Below are 25,789 nucleotides of genomic sequence, written 5' to 3'. Positions count from 1 at the left end.
AAAGCTTGGAATCATTTGTAAAATCCTATCAAAGATATTTAAGCTTTGTTGTACATATTCTAGCTGCTTTTCAATCGTCAAGTACAAGCATTCTGAGCTCTATTGAACCAAACAAATCTTGCATAAAGAGGGTTTTGGACCGGTATTTTCATTGAAAGATATACCGGAAAAGTGCTAGAACGTCCGTTTTTTAATCACGTTGAGCAGTTATGTGAACTTTTGAAAACATTTTCGTGCTCTTTAGCTAATCGTTTTATTGGTGGCTTTAAAAAACATAAATTTTCAGAAACGACATAGAAGCAAAAATGAAAAATATATTCTTTGACCTTTGACATTTGTGTAATAGTTAATGTACCTCACTAAAAACCTTCTTTTAACATGCTTACACTACTTCCAACATGGTGCTTCGAGTAAATGTAACATGAATATCGTTTTCTACTTACCTTTAGTACTCTATCTTGCTGCCCCAAAAAAAGTTGCGCTCGACACTCCTGTACCAGCAGGAGTAATTATTCCTAGAAAAACACTTGTAACCTGCCTGAGGCTACCCTTCTGCAATCACTATTTTATCACCGAATCGCACCAAAAGGTCTAAGGCACTTTTTTGTTTCTATTTCAAGCACTACAAGCGATCACCACTGTAGATCATTTACAGGAGCGTTAACTATCACACCAAACACTTCACTGCCCACTGTTTGCTAATTAAACAATTCAAATACGGAAAAACGATACTAGAAAAAGGAAATGGAAAAACTAAAATCATAAGAAACATAAAAACACACACACACACATACAGATGCACAACCGGATCGACTGCCGATCGTCGCCTATGGAAAGTAAACGATCACAAAGAAAACACACACACGCATGATTCAACATTCGTAACTCGCGATTCAAACTTGCAAACTCGATTATGACTACAGGTTCATTTAAATGCTTCTTTGCTGTTCCGTTTCGATTGCTTTTCCTCCGTCTCGTATGTGCGTGTGTGTGGCTGTGTGTGCATTATCGAAGCGAAAAGCAGCCATTTTCACCATCTTATCATATCATCCATCGACTAAAGATATCACTCGAGCTGCACACAAATGGGACGGGGGTGCCAAACAAACGTTTCATAAACCGCACTCGTACGTGAACCAGACGTGAACGACGTGGAAGGGGAAACGCTAGCTGACGATGACTAGCTTCCGGACAGGCTGCAGTCTGAAAAGAAGAAAACAAAGATGGTAACAAAATTAGGAAATCGTTAAAATGCATGCAGCAAGTCGTGCGTGTGTGTGTGTGTGTGGTGACGCATTGCACGTTTTGTTTTTTTTGCTTCTTTCTCTTTTTTCATTGCTCATTTCCTCCCCACCAAGCGTGATTATCACTCACCCGGCGGGTTCCGATGCGAGTGACATAAAGAAAAACCGTTCGTTGACGTGATCGAAATACCAGCACCAATGGGGGACACCAACCGAGGGGACACCGATCTCGATGCATTTGCTCGGCGGTTGCTCGGTAAGCATGTTAAGTCGAGCAGCGCTGGTCGATCGTAGCGCGGATCATACCGAGAGGCGATGACAGAAAGAGCGCACCACGTGCCGTGGTGCGAAAGATTTCCAGTGTGCGAAAATTGCGTAAGAAATTTCTTCACAAATTGGCAAGGTTGAAGCGATGGGGCGAATTACAATCAATCGAATGAGGGAATGCGATTCATATTTAATGATGGCGCATGTGTTGTTACCATTTTGGAGTATGATTTGCTCACCTCACCATTTGTTTCACTCAGGAAGCCGATCTTCGCAATGAGGTTATCCATTGTTTTTTGAATGTGTGGTATTTTGTTTTTATTTATGTAAACATTTCAAATATTTTATACAAATTTTAGTTTTACAAGTAGGATGCGATTAGTGTCGATTCTGCTTTCTCAGTTTTCCCTCTAGATGGCGCTTCCTATGATCGTCACTTTTAAATCTTTTAACTATAAACTATGAGTTTATGATATTCGTCTCAATTCTTCAGAAAAGGCACACGATCGTGAATAGCACAAGGAAACAGCAGCAGTTGGACAGTTCTAAATTCAATATGATTGTAAAATAACTTGCAAAAACTGAAAGTCCAACATAAACACAGTTTTTCCAGGCCTTCAATAATAACAAGGAAGAACATGGTAATAAACACGAAGGTTTATGGAGGCATTTTGTCAGACCAAAAACAATACTAATTTGAACTTCCTCTGCCTTCATACTTAAGGCTTGATTCATGATAGTATATGGAGCTCAGCAAAGAAAGGACTGCTAATTGATTCTATTAGTATTTCCGGCACAGTTACATGACATAGTATCGTCAATCAAGTGGAAAGATTTTCCCCATCAAAACCTTCAGTATACGTCTCGTGAAAGGCTCCCTGTTAAGCTGCTGCACAACGAATATGCTGTATAAGTAAAAGTGAAATTGAACCTCACTTCCAATACAGCACACAACCGCGCACAATACATAATAATTGATTATATATAATTATGGACGAGTAGCAATAACTATTCATGTTAAATTTCCAATCAGCTCGAACTAAACTCTCTGCAAGTAATGAAAATTATACATAGAAAATTGCCCATTAACCGTAAAGGGGGTAAAAATCTGGCGAGCGGCGCATTAAATAAATGCCATCACGTGGAGGAGTTTATAAAGAAAAAAAACCCATCCCCTTGAGATACTTTTACACAAAAACGTATTTAAGCAACAGTAAGCAGCAGCAGCAGCAGCAAAAACTAGCCCAACAATGCAACGCAAAGCCGTCATTATTTAGCAACGTATCGATCGACGCTTTCTTCGCGTATCGCCTTCACTGTGCCTTCTCAGCAAGCCGTTGTGCAGCAGCAGCAATTGCATTACAACCTTGCAAACAGTTGTGGATGATTGCACCAAAACAAAACCCTCCCCATCGCCGAAAACCATTCCATCACGCACAGATGTGAAATCAAGACGCGCACAGTTTGTACTCGTCGAACAATCAAGAAGCCGGTAGATGGAAGCGTGGTCACTTGTGCCCAAAAGCGCTGACAAAAATCCTATTGAAACCTCCCCAAAAAAACCCCCCGTAGTTTGGAGAAAACATTTCCGGAAGATGTATTGATCATTGATCGATCATTTGTATCCAAACGGAACGGATGGTTATCTAATGCATACATCAAAAAGGGTCTCTCTGATGTGCTCTTTCTCTCTCGCTTTGCAATTCCAAAATGTTTACCGAAGAAGATTTTCCTTGATTGAAAGTTATTATGCGACTCCACGCTGCCTGCATTTCGTAGAGAAAAAAAGGATGCATTTTTGCGTTCGGTTCGTTTATGCTTAACAGATTTGACTCGCGGCTGCCGGCGCACAACGTGGTTTGCCAGTGCCAGTGGGTGGTTCAGATTGATTTTTCAACCAAACTTTCTCAAATTCACGGCCGGCCGGTTGTCTGGCCCGCCGTTGCGTTACCTCTGCCTCTGCGTCTGCTAACGAATCACGAAAAGCAAAGGGTTTGTGCTGCGTTTGATTGCAGCGGCGCTGATGAATGTTTCACTTGCTTGCACAAACACAATTCACTCCGAAAATTCCGCGCACCCTGAGGGTGGGCCGGAAAATCCGGACCCATTTTGTGTGTGTGTGTGTCTGCCTTCGTTAGATGATTGAAAAATGTTTAAAGAAAACGGTTGTTTTTTTGCCTCCCTGTTTCTCTCTTCATCGATCATCTGTTCACGATGGCTTTACGGTGCTCATGCAGCATATTGCGCTCTGTTGGAGGGAGGTTCGACATCAACGACGGGGAGAGAAGCAAAAACAAAACATAAATTTTACCACTGGAATGCAGTTTCGAGAAGCCAAATGCCACTTTCTAGGGCTTCGCGAACTAAACACAAGAAGGCACTTATTGTTGAGACGATCATTCGCTAGGGATGGATGTTTCACGCGATCGAAGGCTTCGCGAGCTTAGCTTAATTTTACGTGCAGGAGAAACTGTAAGATATTTCTCCCCACTGAGCGACTTTTTTTGCTTCTGCATTGTGGAAGATTTTTTCTGCATTTCCCAGTTCAACAAATCAGCTCGAAGCCTTCGTTCGTAGAAGTCAGCTTGTGGACGTTGGTAGCTCTAATGCAATTTGACTATTTGCGCTATGATCGGTCCAGAAACTATTGATCGTGCTAGATCAAGAGCGAAAGCAGGAGCGATAAATTTCAAAGCAACTGTGAACATTATTTCTCCCAAACAGCTCTACCCAACACTAGCCAAGCAGCAACCAACAATACTAGCGGGGAGAGGGGGAAGCTTATTATTGATTGCCATCTTTTGTGAGCGGCAACTTCGCGTCAATGGCTTGGGGGAAGGTGGACCGTACCGAAATGGACTGACGTTTGTCAACACTCGTAAAAGTTCTTGCCACATTGCTCGCCAGGGGAAAACGGCAACAAAAGAGAGCCAGCTGGGTGGATGAGGAAATCGGCATCGGCGTTACAAAATGGAAAAGTAGCGTTAGCTCATTGTTGAATAAGAAAATAGGGGAGCGCCAAGGCGACACCAAACAGTCGGAGGTTTACTATTCCCTGGTTGATGGTATAGTTATGAAACATAATTTGTAAATACGAATGACCTCTATTACACTAATTTCTTACTATCAATCGGGTTTAGTCTAATCGAGTATGTCTATGTATAATATTAATATTGTCAATTTAAAATTTTAATTGGACAGATGTGATAGTTCACTATTAAATGTCCTAACCAGACCGCCAGATGTGTTCCTAAAATCAGCAAACAGGCTTGCTTAATAAGGTGAACGTTTCCTAAGAGAAACGAACTAACGACCTCTGGGGGTTTAAACCGAAAAAAGTCAGCATATTTAGTTGTAAATTTGCAATTATTTGCAAAACATTCAAAACGGCAGATTAAAGCAATATTTAAAGCGTTGAATTATTATCATCTAAAAGTTTCGTTTGTGTCTCATTGCTTGTTCGTTTTATGATTACTACAAACAACGCTTTCGTTGTAAAATAGCACCATCTGGTGGCCAAAATTGTTCTACTTAATAATGCACATGAGCTCGTATAGATCTAATTTTTGTTTGATTGTTGATTTTTGTTAGTTTGTTATTTTATAACATTCGCAAATATTCAATAAACATAAAGGATACTAATTAATGTATCCTGAAATAAACATAATCCTGCCCTCGCCTCTAAAGCTCATCCTTCCCACTGGCCGGTTTCGTTGCACTTTGTTCCCCTGTTTCCTCCGTCTCCCCACCATCATACTCGCGTATGTACCACTGCACCAGGTAGAAAATGATAACCGCAAGCACTATAAACCGCACGTAGATCCAAAATATGGCCCACAAATGTCTGCTTACCATTCGCAACCGTTCGTGCGGCATCATTCTGAAAGCTGGTTTAGCAAGTCCAACCAAACACTCTAGCAGAATATTGTACCGCCTGCCCCCCAAGCAAGTAATTACGATGCTAAGCTGCGATACTCACAATTGCACAATTTTTACTTCCCCGATTTTTTCAAGCCTATGCTGTCCCTATCAATCCAACGCGAGTCCTGCTGGTGTTTTGCAACGTTCGGCACAGAAATTACCTAGCAACAGCGTGGCTTTTGCTTCATTTCTTCTCCTGCTTTCCCAACGTCTCCTTGCGATCGCACACTCACACACTATCAGCGTACTCGATTTATGATCGCTTTTAATAAACCGTATTATTGCATAATATAAAGTCCGCCTGCACCGGTGCGGCGCACCAACGGTCGCTACTATTTTTTCGATGATCGAACTCCCGATCATTGCCGCAAGACCGCAAGGTCTCTCGCACTGCCGTACCGCCTTGCTATCCACGCCGTCTTGTCCTTTTCGTTCCCGTTCGAATGCGCTTTTCGGGTGATTGTTGTTGTTTCGCGCGCTTGGAGCGAAACCCGATGTCTCCCGGCAGTAGTCTGTCTGCTTAAAGCATCGTCAACTGCACTCGGCGTGTGTGTAGGGGAGTGTGCGCAGTCGCGCTTATTATGCGGTTGTTACTTTGCATTTTCATTGCGCTCACGCTGACCCCGCTTGTCTACCGAGCGCGGTGCCCCTTTAGCAACAGCGGGGAGCGGGATTTCGCATTGCCGTCTTTCTCCTCGAAAGTCCTCCCCGGTTGATTCGTGCCAGACTTGTAACAGACACCCGGGCCTGCGCCGCCTTCAACGCCAAGGGGAAGTATTATGTACGCTGCTCGCAGCATACGAAGGAAAGCATTTTTTGGCGACCGTGGCGTCGCTGGACCACCGATAGGCAGAGAGAAAGAGAACAACAAAGCCCTCGGCCTCCCCCCCTTCGGTGGAGGAGGCAGAAACGATAGAGAAAGGTGTAGTGCGGACAATACACCGCACCGGTTCGATCTTGCGTCTTGGAAATTGGACCGTCCGATGGTTTAAGTGGGGCGACCCGAAGTGTGCTGCCCTGTTCGGTCTGTTTTTTTTCTCTTCTTTTCTTTCGCTTCTGTGACGTGTCTGGACGAGTTAAAGGGATTACGCGAAGCCTGGCTGGTATGATATAACCGATTCTATAGCAGCCAGGGGACACCGTTTCGTTCGCAGCGACTTTTGCTCTCGTTTCGCTGTGCCTTAGTGCTTAAGGCGCTGAACCTAGCAGAAGGGACATGAAGGGGGAGGCAATTGGTTGCATTGATTTTTCCCCCCGCGTCCTGTCGCCTATCTCTTGGCTGTGACTGGCGAACTATTGGTTCGGGTCAGCCGGTAACTGCATCGTCAGCACCTTTTGCTACACTGCACTATTAAGCGGGGTTCGTCGCTTATGCACGCGCCAGAGATACATACAAGAATGGAGATCTTTAGATGTTCCGGTTCAGGTTTTTTACAGTTGCATGTGTATGGGTTATACAAACCTGCAAATAGAAGAATATGAGAAAAGGTAATTAGTATAAATTATTTATTTAATATGTTAAGCAAAAATAATAAAAATATTACAAAAGATAAATTTATACATTTATTTCAAAAAGTAGAATAAAGCAAGCTTAAAGTAACCTAACACTCTGGATGGTGTCATTCTAAATTTAAATCATTTATTCGATGAAGATCACACTTTCAAATTAATAAATATAAAAAAAAACACAGTGACTCTTGGCAAGTTTAAAATTAAAAACGTTAGCCTATTCATAGTGTAAAACATAAATAAAGAAATCAGAAGTAAAAGAGATTAAAAGAAAGATAAAGCTTGCTTTGACAACAAACAACACGATCAGGAAACACAGTAAAACATGGCACACAATCTAATCATGCATACATTTTATCGCCAACATCGGTCAAACGTCATTCATAAACAGTGTGCATTAGCAAGGGTGCCGAGTCGTACGTTCGTCGCCATCACCACGCTACGCCATGCGAAGACAAGGTACATCCACTCCACATACCTCGTCAAGATTGATGCATTTTCCCTTTCCACATTGGTCCCTCTGCCCATTCCCATGCCGGCGACGACTGCAACTGCGCGTAACTAATCAATAACTTGTAACAAATTGTTATTAATATTCCCGCTTATGTCCTCGCCATGTCCTCCCGCTTCATCGGACCCGCTTCATCCCAAGGGACATGGCTATCTTTTGATGGGAGGATGATACGTCTGCACCTCTCCCCGGCAGATGAAGATTTGACGATCGTACCTCACTTTCGTTAGCGGGATTAATGAGAAGGAAAAGGAAGGAGAAGGTCCGTTTCGTTCCGCGTAACTTGTATTTCCGGTCTTTACCCATGGTGTGTGTGTGCGTTTGTGTGTGATGGCAAAACTATTTGAGGCTGAGAAGAGTGTGAAGCTCAATGTGCAGCATATATCGATAGACAAACTCCACCGGTGTGGTGTGAAGGAAAGGATCGTTTAAGCATCACACGTTCAGTGAGTGATGAAAGTAGCTACAGAGAAGAAAAAAACTAACACACACGCAAACGCAAGCAAATAAACACACACACACACACTGGTAGGGTGAAAAAGTGTGGCTATTGCAACCAAATTTCTGACAACAGCGATCGCGATCGCGTGGAAAGTGAATTTAATGGGCAAGAGCGGCCAGGCCAAGGCTCCCATCGGCAAACGGGTTTTGTCCGGGGCTCCGTTTTCGACAGGTGTTTGTGTAGCTGCGCACTGCATTAAAAAGTAACATCTCCCCCGGTAACGCTGGGACGCACACATACACGAACGCACCAGTAGCAAGCGCATGCAGCACGCGCGCGGTGATCTTATTTTATTTACATTTTACACCTGCACCGCCGCTGATCGGTTGGAAAGTGCATCGCGCGTTCCATTCCACCGCTGGCAATGTGTGTGCAGTGTGCAGTGTGCGTTAAATCCTGCCCAGCGAGATTAGGTGCAGCGAGATTAGTTTGCAATTAAGCTGCCCGGCAAGGTGGCGGCATTCGCGTCCGTTTGTACCCACGAGATCGCTTTTACGCGACCAGTCCATCGTGGTGCATGTTTATGCTCTCCAAGGTGTGTTTATGCGGTTTTATGATCGCACGGTTACACATCGCCCCCATTGGCCTGCTGGGCCCAAGATTAATCACTGCTTGTTACTGCGAAAGTGTATCTGTGTGTGCTTTTTTTTCTTGCCATTTGTTTTGCTTTTACTCGATCTCCTTGCGCACTGAGTGACGGATTCGGGTCAGATTTGTGCCAAAGCCACTTTCAGCCAAGCTACCAAGTGGTTGGCGTTTCTGTTAGTGCGAGAGATAGGCAAGATTAGTATTAGCACGCATGAGCAGAGCGCCAGTGAGATGGAAAGCAGTGGAATGCTTTGATAAAGCTTACTAATGGCGAGCAAGATGCAGTTGAAATTACGGAACATGTGTCGAATCGTTTGTCACAAGCTGTTGGTTTTGGATGGGAAACGCTTAATCTAAATCACATGGGCTGTGTTTGAGTGTTTCTATCGCATAGATTGTCAACTTCAAAGTTATATGTCTCTAAACAATATATTTTTAGCCGTCTCTACACTTTAAGCATAAACATCGTGTCACGAAATGCTGTAATAAATCGAAAAATAATAAAAAAAATAATACTAAATAACGCTCATAAATCAAAAGGATTGCTTTCCTCCTGATCGCACCGGTCCATCCTGCAGCACTCCAAACCATAAAAACCAAACACAACGACTGCACTAATGAGATCACAACAATCAGGACGACACTGAGCTGACCGCTAATGATGCAATTAGTGCGTCTCCTTGATCCCCGGCACCCGGTGACATTCACCAGCCATCGCATGTCCCTCCCGGTCGGTAGGAAAAACGTCATCCTCGCGGCCACATTTCCTAACCGTGCGGCAAAAAGGTGAAAGGCTAAAACCACAACCAACAGGCTCGCCAAAATGTCAAGCAACCGTACCACCGCCATCAAGGACGGCCCTGGTTTGGAGATAGGCTTTTTTCACCCAATATAACATTTTGTTTTTCAACTCCGAGCATCATCGTCAACATCGGCGGCGTTAATCGGGTGAAAATTTTAAGCGTGATAAATCACCAACCCAGATTAACATTTCAGCGACCATAGCAGCAGCGCTCGGCCTAATCGTTCTAATCCATCCGGTCCGGTCTCCCTTGAACCCCCCTTTTTTTGGTCGAACACCGGTGAAGGCGAAATGATGATCCGTTTGCATAATGTTTTAAAATGTTCTTCGGTTCTTTTTTTTATGGCCAGCAGCGCACGAGCAAGTTCTGTGCCCCCGGGGGTCTGGGAAGCGGCGATCTGCACCATAACGCGATCTCGCGATCTAATGGAGCCATTGTGAAGACACACACACGCACATGCACGAACGTAACAAATGGTTTGATTTCATCTCCAGCTCACTCTGGTCCGGCAGTTGTGCGCTGGATGGAGCCAGCAGATTCATTAGAATTTCAAATATTGCCCCGTATGCGTGTGTTCTCGTCTAGCCCTCGGCTCCGCCCGGCTGGAGGCAGATGAATCAGAATGCACAGATTGATAGCAGAGCAGCTCTGCTTCAGAACCCTGCGACCGTCGACACACACACACACACTTACGGGCGAGCGACTGAGCGAGGGTTTTCTGCTAAAGTTCAGAACGGATCGCGGCGATCATCAGACGTTTGTTCAAAACTGGTTCCAAGCGAAACGCGGTAAACAAAAGCCAACAAGGCACAAAAAAGGGCACCAGCACACACACACACATGCGTTATGCTTCGAAGGTAAAGGCACCAGGCCGGTCGGAAGATGCGATCGTAATGGATTCGGCGAGGTTTCGATTGTTTCAATCGCAATTGCGATACGGCGCTGTTTCGCATTTTAGCTTCATTTGCGATGCTAATGTTTGCCCGGGGGGTCAACAATTGGCAGTTTCTTTGACAGGAGGAATTGTTTGTTGATGTTTGGTTGATCAAGGGGGAGAGAAGACTGTAAAAAACGTTGCAATGGACAAGAATGGTTATGGTAATGCTAGACAGATTGTAGATGTAGAGACAAGATGATGTGTGAATGGTACGATCGTCCCAGTTGGCAAACGTATGCGCGAATGACAACGCTAAACAAAGAGTGGCATAACAAACGAAGTTGCTAGCGTTGTTTTGCCCGATCTGCCCAAACACACATAGGATGTGTGATTTCGGTTGCTACTTGTTTATAAGAACAATTCTACCCAACCAAGTGCATTAAAACATGAGCAAAATTTAAATATCCTGGTCACGGTACCAACATTGTTTCAGCGAGTTACGCGTCAAAGGCTTTAAAATACAGTAAGAAATTATGAATATCCTGGTCATGGCACCAACAATGATTAAAGCGAGTTATAAGTCAAAGGCTTTACGATACTTGAAGAATATATGAGTATCGTAGTCACGGCACCAATAAGGTCTAGTCAGATCTTACCGATCGTTCGAAAATCAATTAAATATCATTGTCATCACTAGTTTAACTCTAAGTTAAGAATCAGAGACTGATACTCTTATAAAGTATGAATATCCTAGTCACGGCACCAAGAAAAGATGATCTTCAAGTCTTACTGATCGTTCCAAAAACAAGCGAATATCCGTGTCGCGATACCATAATTATTATAACCTAAAAAGAACACATTTTCATGAACATGAAACCATTAAACTAATAACTTGTTTATTTCGCAACAACAATCCAAACTAAAGACAGACATTTTCACCATCAACCATCTTAAGTCGGCTCCCTTTAATAAAAAAACAAGAAAAATCGATTTGAAAAACAAAACAAAAAGTACATCTTAGACCAACACAACTAACCATCCACTCGAACGTTTAAGTCCTCTAGCGATGCAAAACGACTCGCGTTTGGTGTGGGTAAAAGCGACTGTTCGACGATTTTCTCCTCCCAATCCAACACGATGCTCACGAAACGGGTGATAGATTTATTTTTCCTTCCAACCCAATGGGGCCCAATGTTCAAACCCATGCAAAGCCATCGCACACCCCGTTCACCCCCTCGCTTTCGCGATTTTTCTTGTGACGTTTCGTTGAACTAAAAACCTGCTCGCAGGGCTCGAGGAGTTGCAATTGCAATTACAAAAACAACAAAAAATCGCATCTAACGGATCCACAAATGAATGTAAGCGACTAAATAATTAGCGAGTGAAACCGTTCGTTTACCTTTTTTGTGTGTGTATAATGCTGCCAGCTTGTACTTTACTCGATCTCAGTCGTAGGATTTTATGTATTCACTGTCAATCACTCGTGGCTCGACTGTGCTCACTTTATGCTTTGCCATGGGGGGGGTAGGGGGAGAAAAAACTGCACTTCTATTCACTCTGTCACACCAAACACACACACAAACACACTGACACAGCAGCACTTGTACACGTACAACCGCTCCGTGGCGGCGATCGGTGATCGGCGATCGACTGCATCGGAAGCGCCAGATTATTCACCCCGGAAATTTCGTGAACCGGAAGGAAAAGTGCTACCCGCCGGAGGGGGGAGGGCCTGGGGGCAGCCGCGTGATCGAACAACCATCATCATCCGGGCCACCAAACGAAGAGACACAACAACCACAAAAAAAACAACGAACAAACAGAAACGTTTGACGATCGCTAGAGAGTCGATGATGGAGACAAGCGGTCCAACGATATTTTGGAACGAAGGAATCAAAACGGCACGAGCGGCGATCGTAACAATATCCCGTACCACATATGACTCTGCACACACACACACTTTATACACTGTTTTTTACGGGCTCGATCGATTTGATTCGATTTGAGAGTGCGATCGGTCGGCGATTGTATGTGCCCACTAATGCGTTCCCAGAAAGTGTGGGATTACTTTGTTTTTACTTTCCACCAACCACGCTTTTTGCGTTTTTTGGAGGGAGACACACACACGCAGGACACAAAATGCATCAACCACTAATGAAGATCGTTTGAAAAATCAATAAAGCTAAATTTAACAACTAAAAAAATTAAAGCCTAATTCATCCCGGATTGCGTTCGAAATCAGTAGAAATTCGAACGGTACAAAAAAAGGGAGACATCGATCGATAGCATAAAACACACAAACACGAAAGCAGCAAACCCCACTATATCCGATCGAAGCACTTACACTTACGACTCCGCGGAGGAATGGAAAAAAGGGAAGAGCAGAGGATGGACTAACCAACACACTACAACTAAACGCCGTTGGGTGATGCGGGTGCACCGATCGCGAAAGCAAGTCTCACGGGCCTGTGCTCACACATCGAGCGCTGCTGGAAAACTGAACGCCCGGCCAAGCGACGAACGGCCAAATTCGTACGGCGAGCGCACGCGAACGCAGAAAGCAAAACCCGAAACGACGGGGCGATCGTCGTCGTCGTCGTCGTCGTGGGTCGGCTCCGACGTCGTCTTGATGGTTATGAAACGCGGGCTACCGGGCAGGCTGGCTGGCTGGGTTGTTGGGTGGTTCGCCTGGTATAAACCTCTTCCCTTTCTCCGCCTCTTCGCTCCACGTCGGGCCCCGCTTGTGGCGCGCGAACGATAGCCATACCAACGCACGCCGGGGCTTGGATTGCCTTTCCTTCGATGGGTGCTTCGCATCGCGGGAGGGGGGGGGAAGGAGCGAAACTGTGCGCTTTGAATTGGTTTTAAAATTAGCCTCCCTGCGTTCCCTACCGCCGGGGCCGTACCGCACGCCCCAGGAAGACGGCGGCAGCACCGTCGACACGTTCGATACGTTCGAAAGTCGTCTTGCACGCACTTGCAGCGCACTGTGCTGCCCGTCCCTTCCACTCCTGCACACAGCCCCCGCACACACAAACGAACGGTGGCAATAGAACAGCCTGGAATGGTTTGTTTGTTTTTCGGGGCTGGTTGACTGGTTGAAAGTATTTTAGCAATCAACTTGTCTAAACGCTAGAAGGAAATAAGTTCGATAAATTCAAGCATGTTTTGTGATCTTCGGCGTAAAGGATCGATCGAAGATAGAGCAAGATCATCTTGTAGCAAAGTATCAAGCAGGCGATCAGCAATGCACCGAAAGAAAGCTCCTCAAGGACGAACTAACTCGTCATGCAAAGGCTTCAATATTGAATCATTCATTTGTGGCAAACAAACCACCCGAAATGAGCAAACCCCATCTGAAACAAACAACGTAAGTGGTTTGTGCAAAATAGCAAAGTCGCTCTCACTCACTCCCTTGAGCCGTGGCAGTTTGCCCGAACCGAAACCGCTGATAGTGCATCTGGTCGATCCAGCGCTGGATCTCATCGATGGATGGGTAAGAGAGTTGATTTGGTTCAAGGAAAACAAATATCTTGCGTTTCGTTTGATGTGTGTGTACGCTATGTGTGTGGCTGCGTGTGATGACGACCAGTTTCCAACAGTTTGCCATTGAACGCCGGGAGCAGCTTCACCGAATGCGTCCAAAAACTGCTCCTTACGCTCTGAGGCATCGCTAGTCACCATCCCGTGGTGCAGAGGGGAGAGAGGAGAGCAGAGGGGTTGATTAGCAAACCTGCCCCAAAGCAACATACACAGCCACAGCCCTCCCCATGTGCACACGCTGATGTGTGCGTGCGTGCGTAAGGGATGGAAAGCGGCAAATGCACACCGCGATTGATCGGTCGCCTGGTGCGATGGCATTTTTCCACCCCAAACCTGTGCCCCCCGGGGGAAAAAGAGACGCCCTGTGTGTGTGTGTGTCTGTGTGGGCATACGAGCGGGGCCAAAACAGAAGGCCATCCGCGTGTGGCGCGTGTGGCTGACCAGTGATGGTCACGCCAGCTTGCTAACGTTTATCGCCGCGATTCATATCGCCGTTTGTTATCGTCATGTTTCGTCTTGGTTCGATGATGTGGACGCGTTGCGGTGGACGAATGCGAACGCATTAGTAGCTGCACCGGCTTGCTCAACACCTGGCGAACGATTGAGAAGTTGAATGATGCATGGTGCGACAAATCGTGCGGATGAAATCCGTAATTAATAGACAAGCAAAAGTGCTTATTTTACAAGAAATCAACGAGCCTTCAAACAGCTTCCCTTTTGTACCATCTTCTACCAGCCCGGACATCCGGACGGATCATAATCACAATTCAAAAATAGCTGTCTGACATTCACGCACGGTCGAAAGAAAAAATCGGTCAGCTTTGAACGACGCGCTAACCAGCAACACCGCGGTGACCGCGCTCATCAATCTGCGCAACAACAGCATCCCGCCCGCTCCACCCCACGCCGCCGGAGCAAACGTACCACGACACCGAAGTCGGCGTGTGTGTGTGTATGTGTGTGTGTGTGTTACCTTGGAATGCGTGACATCTGCAAAAGTTGGAAAACATAACATTTAACGTATTTCCCCCCATCTTGTTTGACCGTCCTTCCTGCGGTCGAAAAAGATCGTACGCTCGGGTATATATTTTTGTGTGTGAGAAGAGGGTTGCGGGGGATTATTATAGCTTCTTTTTTCATCTATAAAAAGAGAGGAATACCACGGAAGATTTACGATAAAATACGCTTACGAGAGAAAAATGTTTCTCGCTTCAATCGAACTATAAATGGAAGCAACTTTAGACTTGTAGCATGGTTTTCTTACAAAAACAAGAAAAAAAACAAAACAAAACAAATGCGGGAAGATAGTGGATAACATTCCGCATAGTACTGTCCAGCAAAATACAGATAAGTTATTAAAGCTTTCTAACCATCTTTCTCTGGATTGTGGCTATTCTTTAGTGCTATATCTAAACACTGATCAAGCACGGTTTTGTGGTTAGGTTGTTTACAGATGAACTAACCTATTAAATGAAGAAATGAAATGGACTTACCGGAATGCATCCAGAAGGCCTGCAACTTCCAATCTTATTTCCTTTTTCCTTTAGTTTCGTTGCTTTACCTCGAATGTTGTGGAACGCATCCGGTAAGCTAAAAGCACCACAAACACGCCACGTGATGAAACTCATTCCAAGCACTTCCCGGAAGATATTGTACATACCTTCAATGTTATCATATGCTCTATTACTTCAATACATCACCCGTGCACGTTGTTTGTTTGTGAAAACGTTATTTTTCCTCCAATTTAATCGATAATGCTCAACGATCTGAACAAAAACAGGCCCCACAAACCGATCTAAAGCACGGTGGTCTAAAACGTTTTGTTATTGTTCACGAACAGCTGATTAGACGCGCGAGCGGCACTTTTGACAGTCGGTGTAACTTGAAAACACCGACCCTGATTGTCCGGACCTGCGCTGTCAGAGAGGAAAACAAAACACGAGCACGATTGTACAACAAAATAATAATTCCGTAAAAAGGGCTCGCAAAATGGCTGGCATTATTCGTTCTACACTTGCGGGAAGGAATGCGGTCGCACTGCTCACCCAAAAGTCTGTGGTAAGTGTTGTGGGGGAACAGGTTTTGCACGCTTTCAAGAACAATGTGGCGACACACCGGGAGTTACGTGACGGTCATGCCGGGAACGGTTTCCCGTTCACCTGCTCATGTTTCACAAAGGCTTCGGTTTCAAAAGCCGCAAATTGCTGCTAACATCTATTTGTATTTACAGGATGTCACATGCTTCCGGTATGCCAGTTCAAATCGCGTGAAGCGCATCAAAAAGCCAGAAATTACCAATCGCGATGCGAATCAGGCCAAAGCGGCTGCAATGCGTGCGGAGGCGGAAGAGCAGAGCTTGCTGTACGAGGGCAAGCGGTTTGAATCGGTCGCACAATCCCTTTCCGCTCGAGGGTAAGCAGTGGATTTTGCTTAATGTTCTCCTTTAACTGCTTTATTTGAACGTTGTTTCCATTCCATTCGGCAGCTACTTACGCGCAATCAAACCCTACACGCCACCGGAAAACGTTGCCGAGCAGGTGATTAAGTTGGCCAAAGAGAATGGTTTGACCGACGCCAGGAAGCCGTTCGGTGGGATGGAGAAGAAATTTGCATTTCTGTCGGCATGCGGAAAAGCGCTCGGGCATTGGGTGCCGAATTCAATGCTGCACGAGGTACAAACCGTGGGTAAGCAACACGTCCATCGAATCAATATCGAAAACAAACGTTTGGAAGCGTACTAAATACTTTTCAATTCGATTTCTGTACTTCCAGAGGATGCCACGATATTCTACCAAACACCAATCGACACACGACTTCCGCTCGATGCGATACGCTCTGTAGAGTTGCCGGAAAATCTCCACATCCAGCAGGATTATGTGCGCTTCCATCCGGAAACGGATACGATGTTCGGTGGAAAGTCGGCCTTCCCGAAGAGTTCGACGGTTGTGACCGGGCTGAAGTACAAACAGAAATACCGTGGCCACGAGGCGAAGAAATCTTGGCCGTAGGCGGGGGCGGCAACCGTTACCGGGGATGTAATGTAGGCGTTAATAGTGTGTTTGAAATAAAGGAACACCGTGGCAAATTACCTGTCTGGCTATTGATTTCGCTTAATTGAGCAAACAGCTTAATTGAACATGTCCATAACGCGTGTACATAGCAACGCGGTAGTAGTAGTGGTGTGCGTGCGCGCAAGGACGTTCGCCTTTCACTGGTGTTAGTGCGCTGCTGTGCTGTCAGAACGGAATCGTTCATTTGTTGACATATCACCATAAACAAACGCCTACAGCAAACGCGTACAGCAGCCAGCGATGGACGAAAAGTGTCGATTATGTTTGGCTCGGCTGGAAAATCAACGCTCAAACGCCACCATCGAGCAGGAGGGTTTTAGAGAAAAGCTTAAAACACTGTTCAGCTTCCCGGTAGGTATCGAAAGCAGGCGTTGAAATGTGCTTCCAGCACGCCTGGCCATTTGTTTACAAAAAACAACGAAATGCTATTAACGATTCCCTTCCGTTTTCAGATCACCTCAATCGAAGCATTCCCATCGACGGTGTGCGTGCAGTGTGAGGCAAGGGTGTCCGATTTCCACACCTACCATGAGCAGGTGAAAAGCAACCAGGATCAGCTGTGGTCGACCCAGCATCAGAAGTATTTCGAAGAGGTCAAGGTAGAGCCCGCCCCGGATGCCGACTATGACGTGTTTGAGCTGCCGTTCGTAGAAGTGGAACCGGTTGAAGGTGCGCCGAAGGAGAGCTGTAAAAATGACGAGCAGCTGGACGTGCTGGCCATAGACAGTGATCTCGACGATGGGATGAAGCTGGAGGACGAGTACAATCCTCCGAGCAGCAGCGCTGCTAGCAACAATAATTCAGACGACAGTGAGTACGAGGTGAAACCCCGGAGGTCGAAACGCGTGACGGACACGGCAGACCGCACGAGAACGACACGGCGCGGACGGTCCCCGAAAAGTGAGGCAGGCACGAGGTCGCCCGGTGAGCAGAAGAAAAAATCTCCCATCGTGGTGCGGCGGGGCCAGGCGACGAACGAAACCAACCAAAAGCTGCGCGAGTTTTACGACATGAAGTGCGAGATGTGCGAGGAGCGGCTGGAATCGTTCAACGCACTGAAGAAACACTACTATCAAACGCACCGAACGCGCGGCTACATCAAGTGCTGCGGGCGCACGTTCTACAAACAGTACCGGTTACTGGAGCATCTGTCCTACCACGTCGGTTCGAGCATGGTGCGGTGCGAGGAGTGCAACAAAACGTTCAGCAGCCGAAGCTACCTGCTGGTGCACAGGAGCCGCGTCCACGGGCAGCCTGAAGATCGGCCGTACAAGTGCACCCAGTGCCATCAGTCGTACGCGTTGGAGTGCCACCTGAAGGCGCACATCGTGTCGCACGTGCGGGTCAACTGTACGATCTGCGGGAAGGAGCTGGCGAGTGCGCATTCCCTCCGCACGCACATGATCAACATGCACGGCAACAGGGAGAACCACATCTGCGACAGCTGCGGGCGCGAGTTCCGCAGCCGGCCGGCGTTCGAGCGGCACGTTAAGCAACACCTCGGGCTGGAGGTGACCAAACAGATGCAGTGCGAGGTGTGCCACAAGTGGCTCAACAGCAAGCGAGCGCTCAAGGTGCACCTACAGCTGGTGCACATGGAGGCGGGCCAAACGTTCCAGTGCGATATCTGCTCGCAGCAGTACCCGAACAGCCGGGCGCTGGCCAACCACAAGCAGTGCGTGCACGTGGAGGAGCGGTTTAAGTGTGAGGAGTGCGGCAAGCTGTTCAAGCGGCAGCTCTACCTGAAGGAGCACGTGGCCGCCCTGCACACCCGCAAACCGCTCTACTCCTGCGAGGTGTGCGGTGCTACATTCAACTCGAACGCGAACAAATACTCCCACCGCAAGAACAAACATCCGGTGGAGTGGGAAGAGCGCCGGAAACAGCAGCAGCAGCAGCAGCAACAGCAGCAGGAACAGGCAGTTAGTTTGTAAAATAGGCTTAGCTTAGCTTCTCTATGTAGCGCACATACTAATATTCCCAACTCCCATCATAAGTTAGGTGTCACGTATGGATTTAAGAAAGTTTAAGGTCGAATGCTATTTAATTATACAAAATCGCGATTTTCTAATGCAATGATACATATTTGTATGCTGGTCATGTGAGTAGAATTACACCGAACAGTTCCACTTTGTGAAACAGGTTTTAGACCTGTCCGAAAGAACAAGAGGTCCCGACTGAGATGGTTCCACAATGGGAGTTGATTCGGAGATAATGCTTCGGTGGGAAAGATGCATCATTATTTAACAAAACTGTCAACAGATGCACAAATTAAGCAACCACAAAAAAGGATTTTCAATTACAATTGAAAAATAAAATGAAAAAATCACATAAAAACAACAATATTTTTTTTCTTCATATTTCTTTCATTTTGGATTAATTTCCATTTTATAAAAAAAAAACCATTTTGCGTGCTTTTGCAAATATTCAATTAAATATCAAATAGGTCGAATTGCATTAAAATAATTTAATCTTTTCGTAATTACAAACAAAGCAAAACCTCGTACACATCTCCAAAAACAAACCATTCCCTAGACGACTCCAGTGATCACATCCGCCGCGGCAAACAATCTCTTGCCCTCCCCTTGTTTCCTCTCCTCCCTGAGCGCTTCCCACTCTGCCCGGTGCCGGATCTTCCGGTGCGTGTAGTAGTTCGCCCTCGACTTGAACGTAGCCTCGCAAAACTCGCACGCGTACAGCGGTTTGCGCGTGTGCAGCGCCGCCACGTGCTCCGTCAGGTAAATCTTCTGCTTGAACCGCTTGCCACACTCCCCACACTCAAAGTGTTCGCCCGTGTGCACCCGCTTTTTGTGGTTCTCCAGCGCCACACTGTTCGGGCTGAAGTGGCCGCACACCTCGCACCGGTAACTCTTGCCCGCCTCCACATGCATGCAGCGCACGTGCTTCTGCAGGTTGTACTTCCCGTTCAGCTGCTTGCCACAGTGCGGACAGTCTAGCTTCTCGATCGTCTCGATGCCCTGGTGCTGCTTGATGTGCCGGTCCAGCGCCAAGCTGCTGGAAAAGTTCTTCCCGCACAGATCGCACATGTAGCCCTGGCGTACCGTGCCGTGTATCAGTGCGGTATGCTGCTTCAGGTACCGAACGTTCACCGTTTTGCCGCAGATCTTGCATACCGTCGTTTCGTGCGCGGGCAGGTGCTGATTCAGCTGCCGCTGGGTGTGAAACGTTCGCTCACAGTGCTGGCAGGCGAAGGACGGTCCGTCGGCCACGTGCTGCTCGGCATTGTGGCGCATCAGGTAGCTCTTGCTTTTGAACGGCTTGTCGCAAATCCCGCACCGGATCGTGCCGCGATGTGACTGGATGTGTTCCATGACGCGAAACCGACGGTAAAGCTTTCTGCCGCAGCAGCGCAAAAATCCGCGACACTGGTGCGCCACGCGATAGTGCCGCTGCAGCGTGTAGAACCGATCGAAGCTTTGATCGGCCTGTTTCGGGCAGAGCTCGCAGCGCATCTCGAAAAACTCCATAATGATGCGATCGTTCTCGTGAAGGTCGGGCTTTTTGCTGCGACTGTTCGGGGTTTTGTCATCGGTGTGCGTTGTGCTGTTGTTGTCGTCCGAGGAAAAGTCATCATCCAGCTGTTCTTTTAGCAGCACTTCCATATCCTCTATGGGCAGCATACTGGCGGTCCCATCATCATCATCAGCGAGCTTTTCCACAGGCTTTTTTTCATTTGTTTCAGATTCTTGATCTAGGACAGGCTTTGTCAGTGAATGGCCATGTTTAACATCTTCCACTTCCCGTCCTTTTGGCTCCACAGTTAGCTCTCGTGATGAGATTACTTGAGTATGCTTTACCTTTTCATCATCTAATTCCCTACCTTTCTCCTCCACCATTAACTCCCTTAACAAAACGTTCTGATTGGCCTCGACCTCTTCACTAAAGGCGTTAAAGTTACGCACCGTCAACGCACATTTGAAACAAACATTTACCAGCAAAACAGATTCGGTGACGGCAACCTAAAACAATACAGCACAGAGAAATCAGCACCAATGAAGCAGGTGAGAAAAATGCACACATACCGGGAAGGTGAACACACGGCTCAGCATGGCGCCAAATTCGTGGTCGGTGATGGACGCTCCCTTTCCGGCACCTATTTTCTTTAAACATAAACGACATTTTTCCCACATTGTGTGCCGCTTTGCCGATTAGAAAAAATCGGCGTTGGTCCACTACAGGCAGCAAGCGTATATTTGTTTGTTTATTTGTGCCATTTCTTTCGACTGACGTTCGCCTGCAGCGCTGCATTGAAACGTTTCACGTAAACCCTTGAAGTGGTTGAAAAGTTTCACCAAGGATTCTCAAATTTAAAAATGCTGCTTTTGCAAATTAGAGGTCGAATTACGAAAATTAATTTAAATCCGCTTGCAAATCGAGAATGACTTAATAGTGCCTTAAATTTGGAAAAAAAACTGTGAACCCGTTGATTGTTCGTCTGCACGTGATTGTTAGAACTTTTGTACTTTATTTAATCACTTATTAAACATACAAAATAAATAGAACATATACAGTGGAGCGCCGTTTATCCGGGCTTCTCGGGACCCCAAAAAGCCAGCTCGTACTTTATAGCTGAATTAGGGCTGTTTAACGAAAAATCGTTCCGATGTTGTACTTTGTGGCTGATTAAGAAATAGACTATACTTTGCGGAACTATGGAGCTTTTTAACAGGCACATGGTACTCTTTGGAACTTTGCGGCTGATTAGCACTATGTGTAGGGTTCATGATGGAACTTGAAGGCTTGTTAAGAAAGAGTACTGAACTTGGTGGAACTTTATAGCTTTTTAATGCATGACATCGGTACAAGGCGGCTCTTGTCAAAGTGTCAAAGACGGACGCCGGCAATAATCTCATTGCTGCTGCACAAGTTAGATTCGTTAATTGAAGAATGAATATTGAGTGAAGTGATTGTGATTTATCAGTAAATTGTGTAAAATTTTGTGTAATTCATCAATACAAAGGATTTAAAAATATACATATGTGTTTAAACGAAACAAATCTTGTTGTTTATTTCATCGATGACGCTTGCTTGAAAATAAAACACAAAGAAAAATAATCCCTGGCATCGTGGCATAAGGAAGCTGCTTAGGCGCTGTTTGAAAGACCCACATAGAACTTTGATGCTGTTTATCTACTGCAAAAGGCGAATTAGAGCAGCGATCTTTAGCGTGCCAAAATGAGCTGCTTAAGCAATTCTGGCTATTTGGGGACTTGACCTTGCCCGGATAAGCGAATATCACGGATAATGAGTCAAATGATATATTTTATCACCAATTTTTGGTTATGTTTTGGAAATTTATCTTATTTTTTGATAAAAATAACTCAGTTTTAATTAACTTCATGTTTTTACAAAGAGAATATTTAAAATTTGCCATTAATTATAGTGTTTTTTTGTTATGACAATGTGCTCTTATAACCGCTTTTTCAAATACCCTCCTCATAACGCAATATCACTTTTGTATTGAACTGTCATTTCTCAACAGCACGGATAAACGGAAAACCGGATAAAAGGTACCCGGATAAACGGCGCTCCACTGTATGACACAAACAATGGCGGTGATGCTGCTGCTGTGCCGCTCCCTGGGACGGCGGCGATGGTGTGACGGCGATGATGATGACGATGATGATAACGATGATGATGATGCCGCAATGTTAAAGATGCCACGATGATGATGATGCCGCAATGATAAAGATGCCACGATGATGATGATGATGCCGCGATGATGATGACGATGATGCCGCGATGATGATTACGATGATGATGATGATCCTTGCCCCAGGGCAGCAGCGATGTATTTTTTTTTTCGATGACGGGCGGCAGAGATGAAAATACTCGGGCGGCATGGTTCCTCGCCCTCCTACGATGCTTTGGCTGCAGCCGGGGAAAAATGTGTTTCCCGTTGCAACGGGACTGCAGCCAGGGCGGCATGGCTCATCGCCCTTCATTTATGCTGAGGCTGCAGTCGGGGCCTCGCCGATGATGTGCTGAGCTCGAGCCGGAGCGGTATTGCTCGTCGCCGATGGATACTTGCACTGCTGCTGCTGCAGCTGGGCGGAATGCGTCCTCGCCCGATGAAACCTGGGGGCTGCAGCCTGGATGGAATGACCCTCATCCGATGTTCCAGCAGCAAGGCGGAAAGCTGCCTCGCCTGTGGTGCTGCTGGCGTTGCTGGGGCTGCAGCCCGACGACCTCCCTTGTCGCCGAGAGTGTGTGCTCGGCTGCCCATGTGGTCGCCAATGATGGGACGGCAGACGGGGGCCTCGGTGTTGGCGGCGGTGGCGACCCAAATCGTTCGCGGTGTCCCGCAAGCACGGGGACTGGTGCCAACGCGATGGCCGCTGCGATGATGCAGCAAAAGCGAGATGGGCCCGATCGCGATGGCGTCCGCGGGTTCTTGTAGGATCCCCCTTACGCAGGAGGATCCCATCCTCGTCGCCACTGTTGTGTTTGACACTTTTACTTTTATTAAAACACTTATAAACGAACAATAATAAATAAAAGACACAATGAACAAACAATTAACACTTTAAAACCGCAAGTGCGGTGGCCGTGCACCAGCCGCACCGAGCGCCCCTGCCGAGAGCTCCTGCTCGATCGGCTCGCAAACACACTCTAACTGTGCGCTCGGCACACACTAAGCCTTGCGCTGCTTAGTGTGTGCGACAGTGTGCGTGACACACTGTCGTCCCCCTGGACGTTGACCGGTGGCAGCGCAACTGCCACGGCAAGTCCAGGGGTCGGCACGGCTGCCCACAACATAATCAAACGAATTCAATAATGTGCAAAGAAGGAATGACATTTTACCACTAACGAAAGGTAGGGTCAACCTGTCAGGCGTTATGACACAACTGTCAACTACACTCCTCATATATAACCCTCCTCCCTTCTTAGAAATGGGCTACGGTGAGTATCGCAACGGCGGGTTTCGCAGTCTTGTAGAACGGCGGACGAAGGGCGGGGCGTCACTGGCTCGGATCGGGCTTCCTGTCGGTGTGTCATACGATGAATCGGACGAAGTAGATGAGTCTGATGACACGGAGACTGTCCGAGATGAAACGGGGACACTCGATGTTTGTGGAGAGTTGGTTGACCCGTAGTAGTGCCTGCGGTGATGGTGTACCTCTGGAGTCTGAGTTGGTACAGGTACACTTCGCGGCTGTTCTGTCCTGTTCTCGTCTAGGGCTGGTCGCATCTGATCTTCGTGGCGATTCATCTGGTTACCATTGCAGTTGATGGAGTAGTGTAGATCGCCTAGTCGGGATACCACTGTACCTTGGATCCACTTATACATTCTCGAACTTCCCGAGAGACAGTAGACGAGTTGTCCGGGCAAGAATGTTCGGTACGATGGTTCAAAAGCGTCTCGTTGCTTCTCTGCTGTTCTTGTCTGGACGGATTGTGGTCGAACCAGGTCGAGACGTGAACGGATGTTTCCCCTAGGAAAAGCTTTGCTGGTGGTTCACCTGTTTCACTGTGCGGGACTTTGCGGTACTGGAGCAGGAACTCATTCAGGTTAGCTTGGAGTGTAGTGCTGGAAGAATGCATAGCCTTCAAAGCTCGCTTAACTGTCTGAACGTATCTCTCTGCTTGCCCATTGGTTGCCGGATGATATGGAGCAGAGCGTTTGTGGAACTTGACACCGCTTTGTTGAAGAAATGTGGTGAACTCTGCTGCAGTGAATTGTGTTCCGTTGTCTATTACAACAGTTAGGGGGGCTCCATAGGATGCAAATAGCTCGTCGAGGATTTTTATGGTTGCCTCGGTAGTGGTTGAGTGAGTCACTTTCACCTCAACCCACTTGCTGTGCGCATCCACGATGATCAGTAGCATCGCGCCAGCAACGGGTCCCGTCAACATGCACACGCTCCCAAGGGTTAGATGGATATTCCCAATGGTGTTGATTGAACTTAGGAGGTGCTGAGACCGTTTGAGCGCATTCGAGGCATGATTTGGCTAGCTGCTCGATGTCTTTGTCTATGCCCGGCCAGTAGACATATGAACGGGCCAAAGACTTCATTCTCACCACACCAATATGTGCTGCGTGCAAATCTTGCAGAATTGCAGGACGGAAGATGTCGGGAATCACGACACGATGTTCAAACAGCAAACAATTGGCTGTTGGCCATGGTGTATTTGGCTTCTGGTGCTTTATAGCCGATTTGTGATAAGTTTCGTCCCATTTCGAGGTCTTTCAAAATTTTACCCAAGTGCTCATCTTTTCGCGTTTTGCGTGCGATTTGATCGGCTTTAATGGGCAGCTGCTGGATTTGGATAAGCACTAAATCTTCAAAATCGTCTTGATCCTTATTTCCTCCTCTACGAAGAGAAAGGCTGTGGACACTGGATTGTGTCGAGGGACTTGGAATGCGCTAACAATAATCTGCATTCTTGTTTTCGTTAGTCGATCGGTACACTACATCGAAATTAAAGTGCTCTAAGTAGTCAGCGTAGTTTGCCATGCGACTTATACAAAGTGTAGGCAGTGACTTCTCGGGATGCAGGATCTGCGTCAACGGTTTGTGGTCCGTGGCGAGCGTGAACTTTCCGTGCATATAAATAGTTGAAAAACTTCTTGTTGGGAGCCTGTGTTTACCACGAAATATGTGCCTCTCATAGGTGACAGTTGCTGGTCACCTTGATGACGTGTGCACCGGGATGCTGGAGAGCGAACGGGAGAAAGGCTCTCTCCTGTACCGACCGTCGACGAGACAGTATCGCTTCCTTACCGTTTTAATATATCGTGTTGTTATTTATATTATACTAATATTTTAATGTGTTACTTTTAGAAATATACGTTAACCAAAGAACACAAAAGTGGCGACGAGGAGAAAAAAAAACGCCTGACAACGTAGACACACAAAAGCACGTTAGAAGATACACGATGCTGAACTCAGATGACCCCAACAGTGACCAACAGCCATCGCGGAGCAGC

The 25,789-nt window shown here is 46.6% G+C and overlaps 4 protein-coding genes across 8 annotated transcripts in view; 2 read left to right on the top strand and 2 right to left on the bottom strand.

Moving 5' to 3' along the window:
- LOC120893704 (zinc finger CCCH domain-containing protein 18) overlaps window positions 1-12,732 on the bottom strand; it is a 37,276-nt gene extending 24,544 nt beyond the window's left edge. The window contains exons 1-2 of one of the 5 annotated variants that reach the window (XM_040295747.1): window positions 12,567-12,732; window positions 444-731 (exon numbers count right to left, since the gene is read on the bottom strand). The gene's annotated coding sequence lies outside the window, so the exon portion shown is untranslated. Of the gene's footprint in view, window positions 1-443; window positions 754-1,034; window positions 1,054-12,566 lie in introns of those variants that run through there. The other 4 variants (XM_040295749.1, XM_040295748.1, XM_040295751.1 and 1 more) reach the window with 4 other exon arrangements.
- Window positions 12,733-15,670: 2,938 nt separating this feature from the next.
- On the top strand, window positions 15,671-16,853 carry LOC120896580. The gene is made up of 4 exons (XM_040300793.1): window positions 15,671-15,823; window positions 15,996-16,177; window positions 16,251-16,450; window positions 16,538-16,853. The coding sequence occupies exons 1-4, from the start codon at window positions 15,755-15,757 to the stop codon at window positions 16,771-16,773; spliced, it is 687 nt and encodes a 228-aa protein (XP_040156727.1). The 5' UTR covers window positions 15,671-15,754; the 3' UTR covers window positions 16,774-16,853.
- Window positions 16,854-16,910: 57 nt separating this feature from the next.
- LOC120896579 (transcription factor grauzone-like) lies at window positions 16,911-19,168 on the top strand. Its single transcript, XM_040300792.1, has 2 exons — window positions 16,911-17,187; window positions 17,289-19,168. Exons 1-2 carry the CDS (start codon window positions 17,077-17,079, stop codon window positions 18,768-18,770), a joined length of 1,593 nt encoding a protein of 530 aa, XP_040156726.1. The 5' UTR covers window positions 16,911-17,076; the 3' UTR covers window positions 18,771-19,168.
- Window positions 19,169-19,285: 117 nt separating this feature from the next.
- LOC120897260 (zinc finger protein 43-like) lies at window positions 19,286-21,376 on the bottom strand. Its single transcript, XM_040301987.1, has 2 exons — window positions 20,880-21,376; window positions 19,286-20,816 (listed from the first exon to the last, which is right to left on the bottom strand). Exons 1-2 carry the CDS (start codon window positions 20,985-20,987, stop codon window positions 19,368-19,370), a joined length of 1,557 nt encoding a protein of 518 aa, XP_040157921.1. The 5' UTR covers window positions 20,988-21,376; the 3' UTR covers window positions 19,286-19,367.
- Between the last annotated feature and the right edge of the window lie 4,413 nt (window positions 21,377-25,789).

This window comes from Anopheles arabiensis, chromosome 2 (genome assembly GCF_016920715.1).
Source record: "Anopheles arabiensis isolate DONGOLA chromosome 2, AaraD3, whole genome shotgun sequence".
Lineage (NCBI taxonomy): Eukaryota > Metazoa > Arthropoda > Insecta > Diptera > Culicidae > Anopheles > Anopheles arabiensis.
Note: the sequence above shows the minus strand (reverse complement) of the source record. Positions and strands in the feature narration are given on the sequence as shown.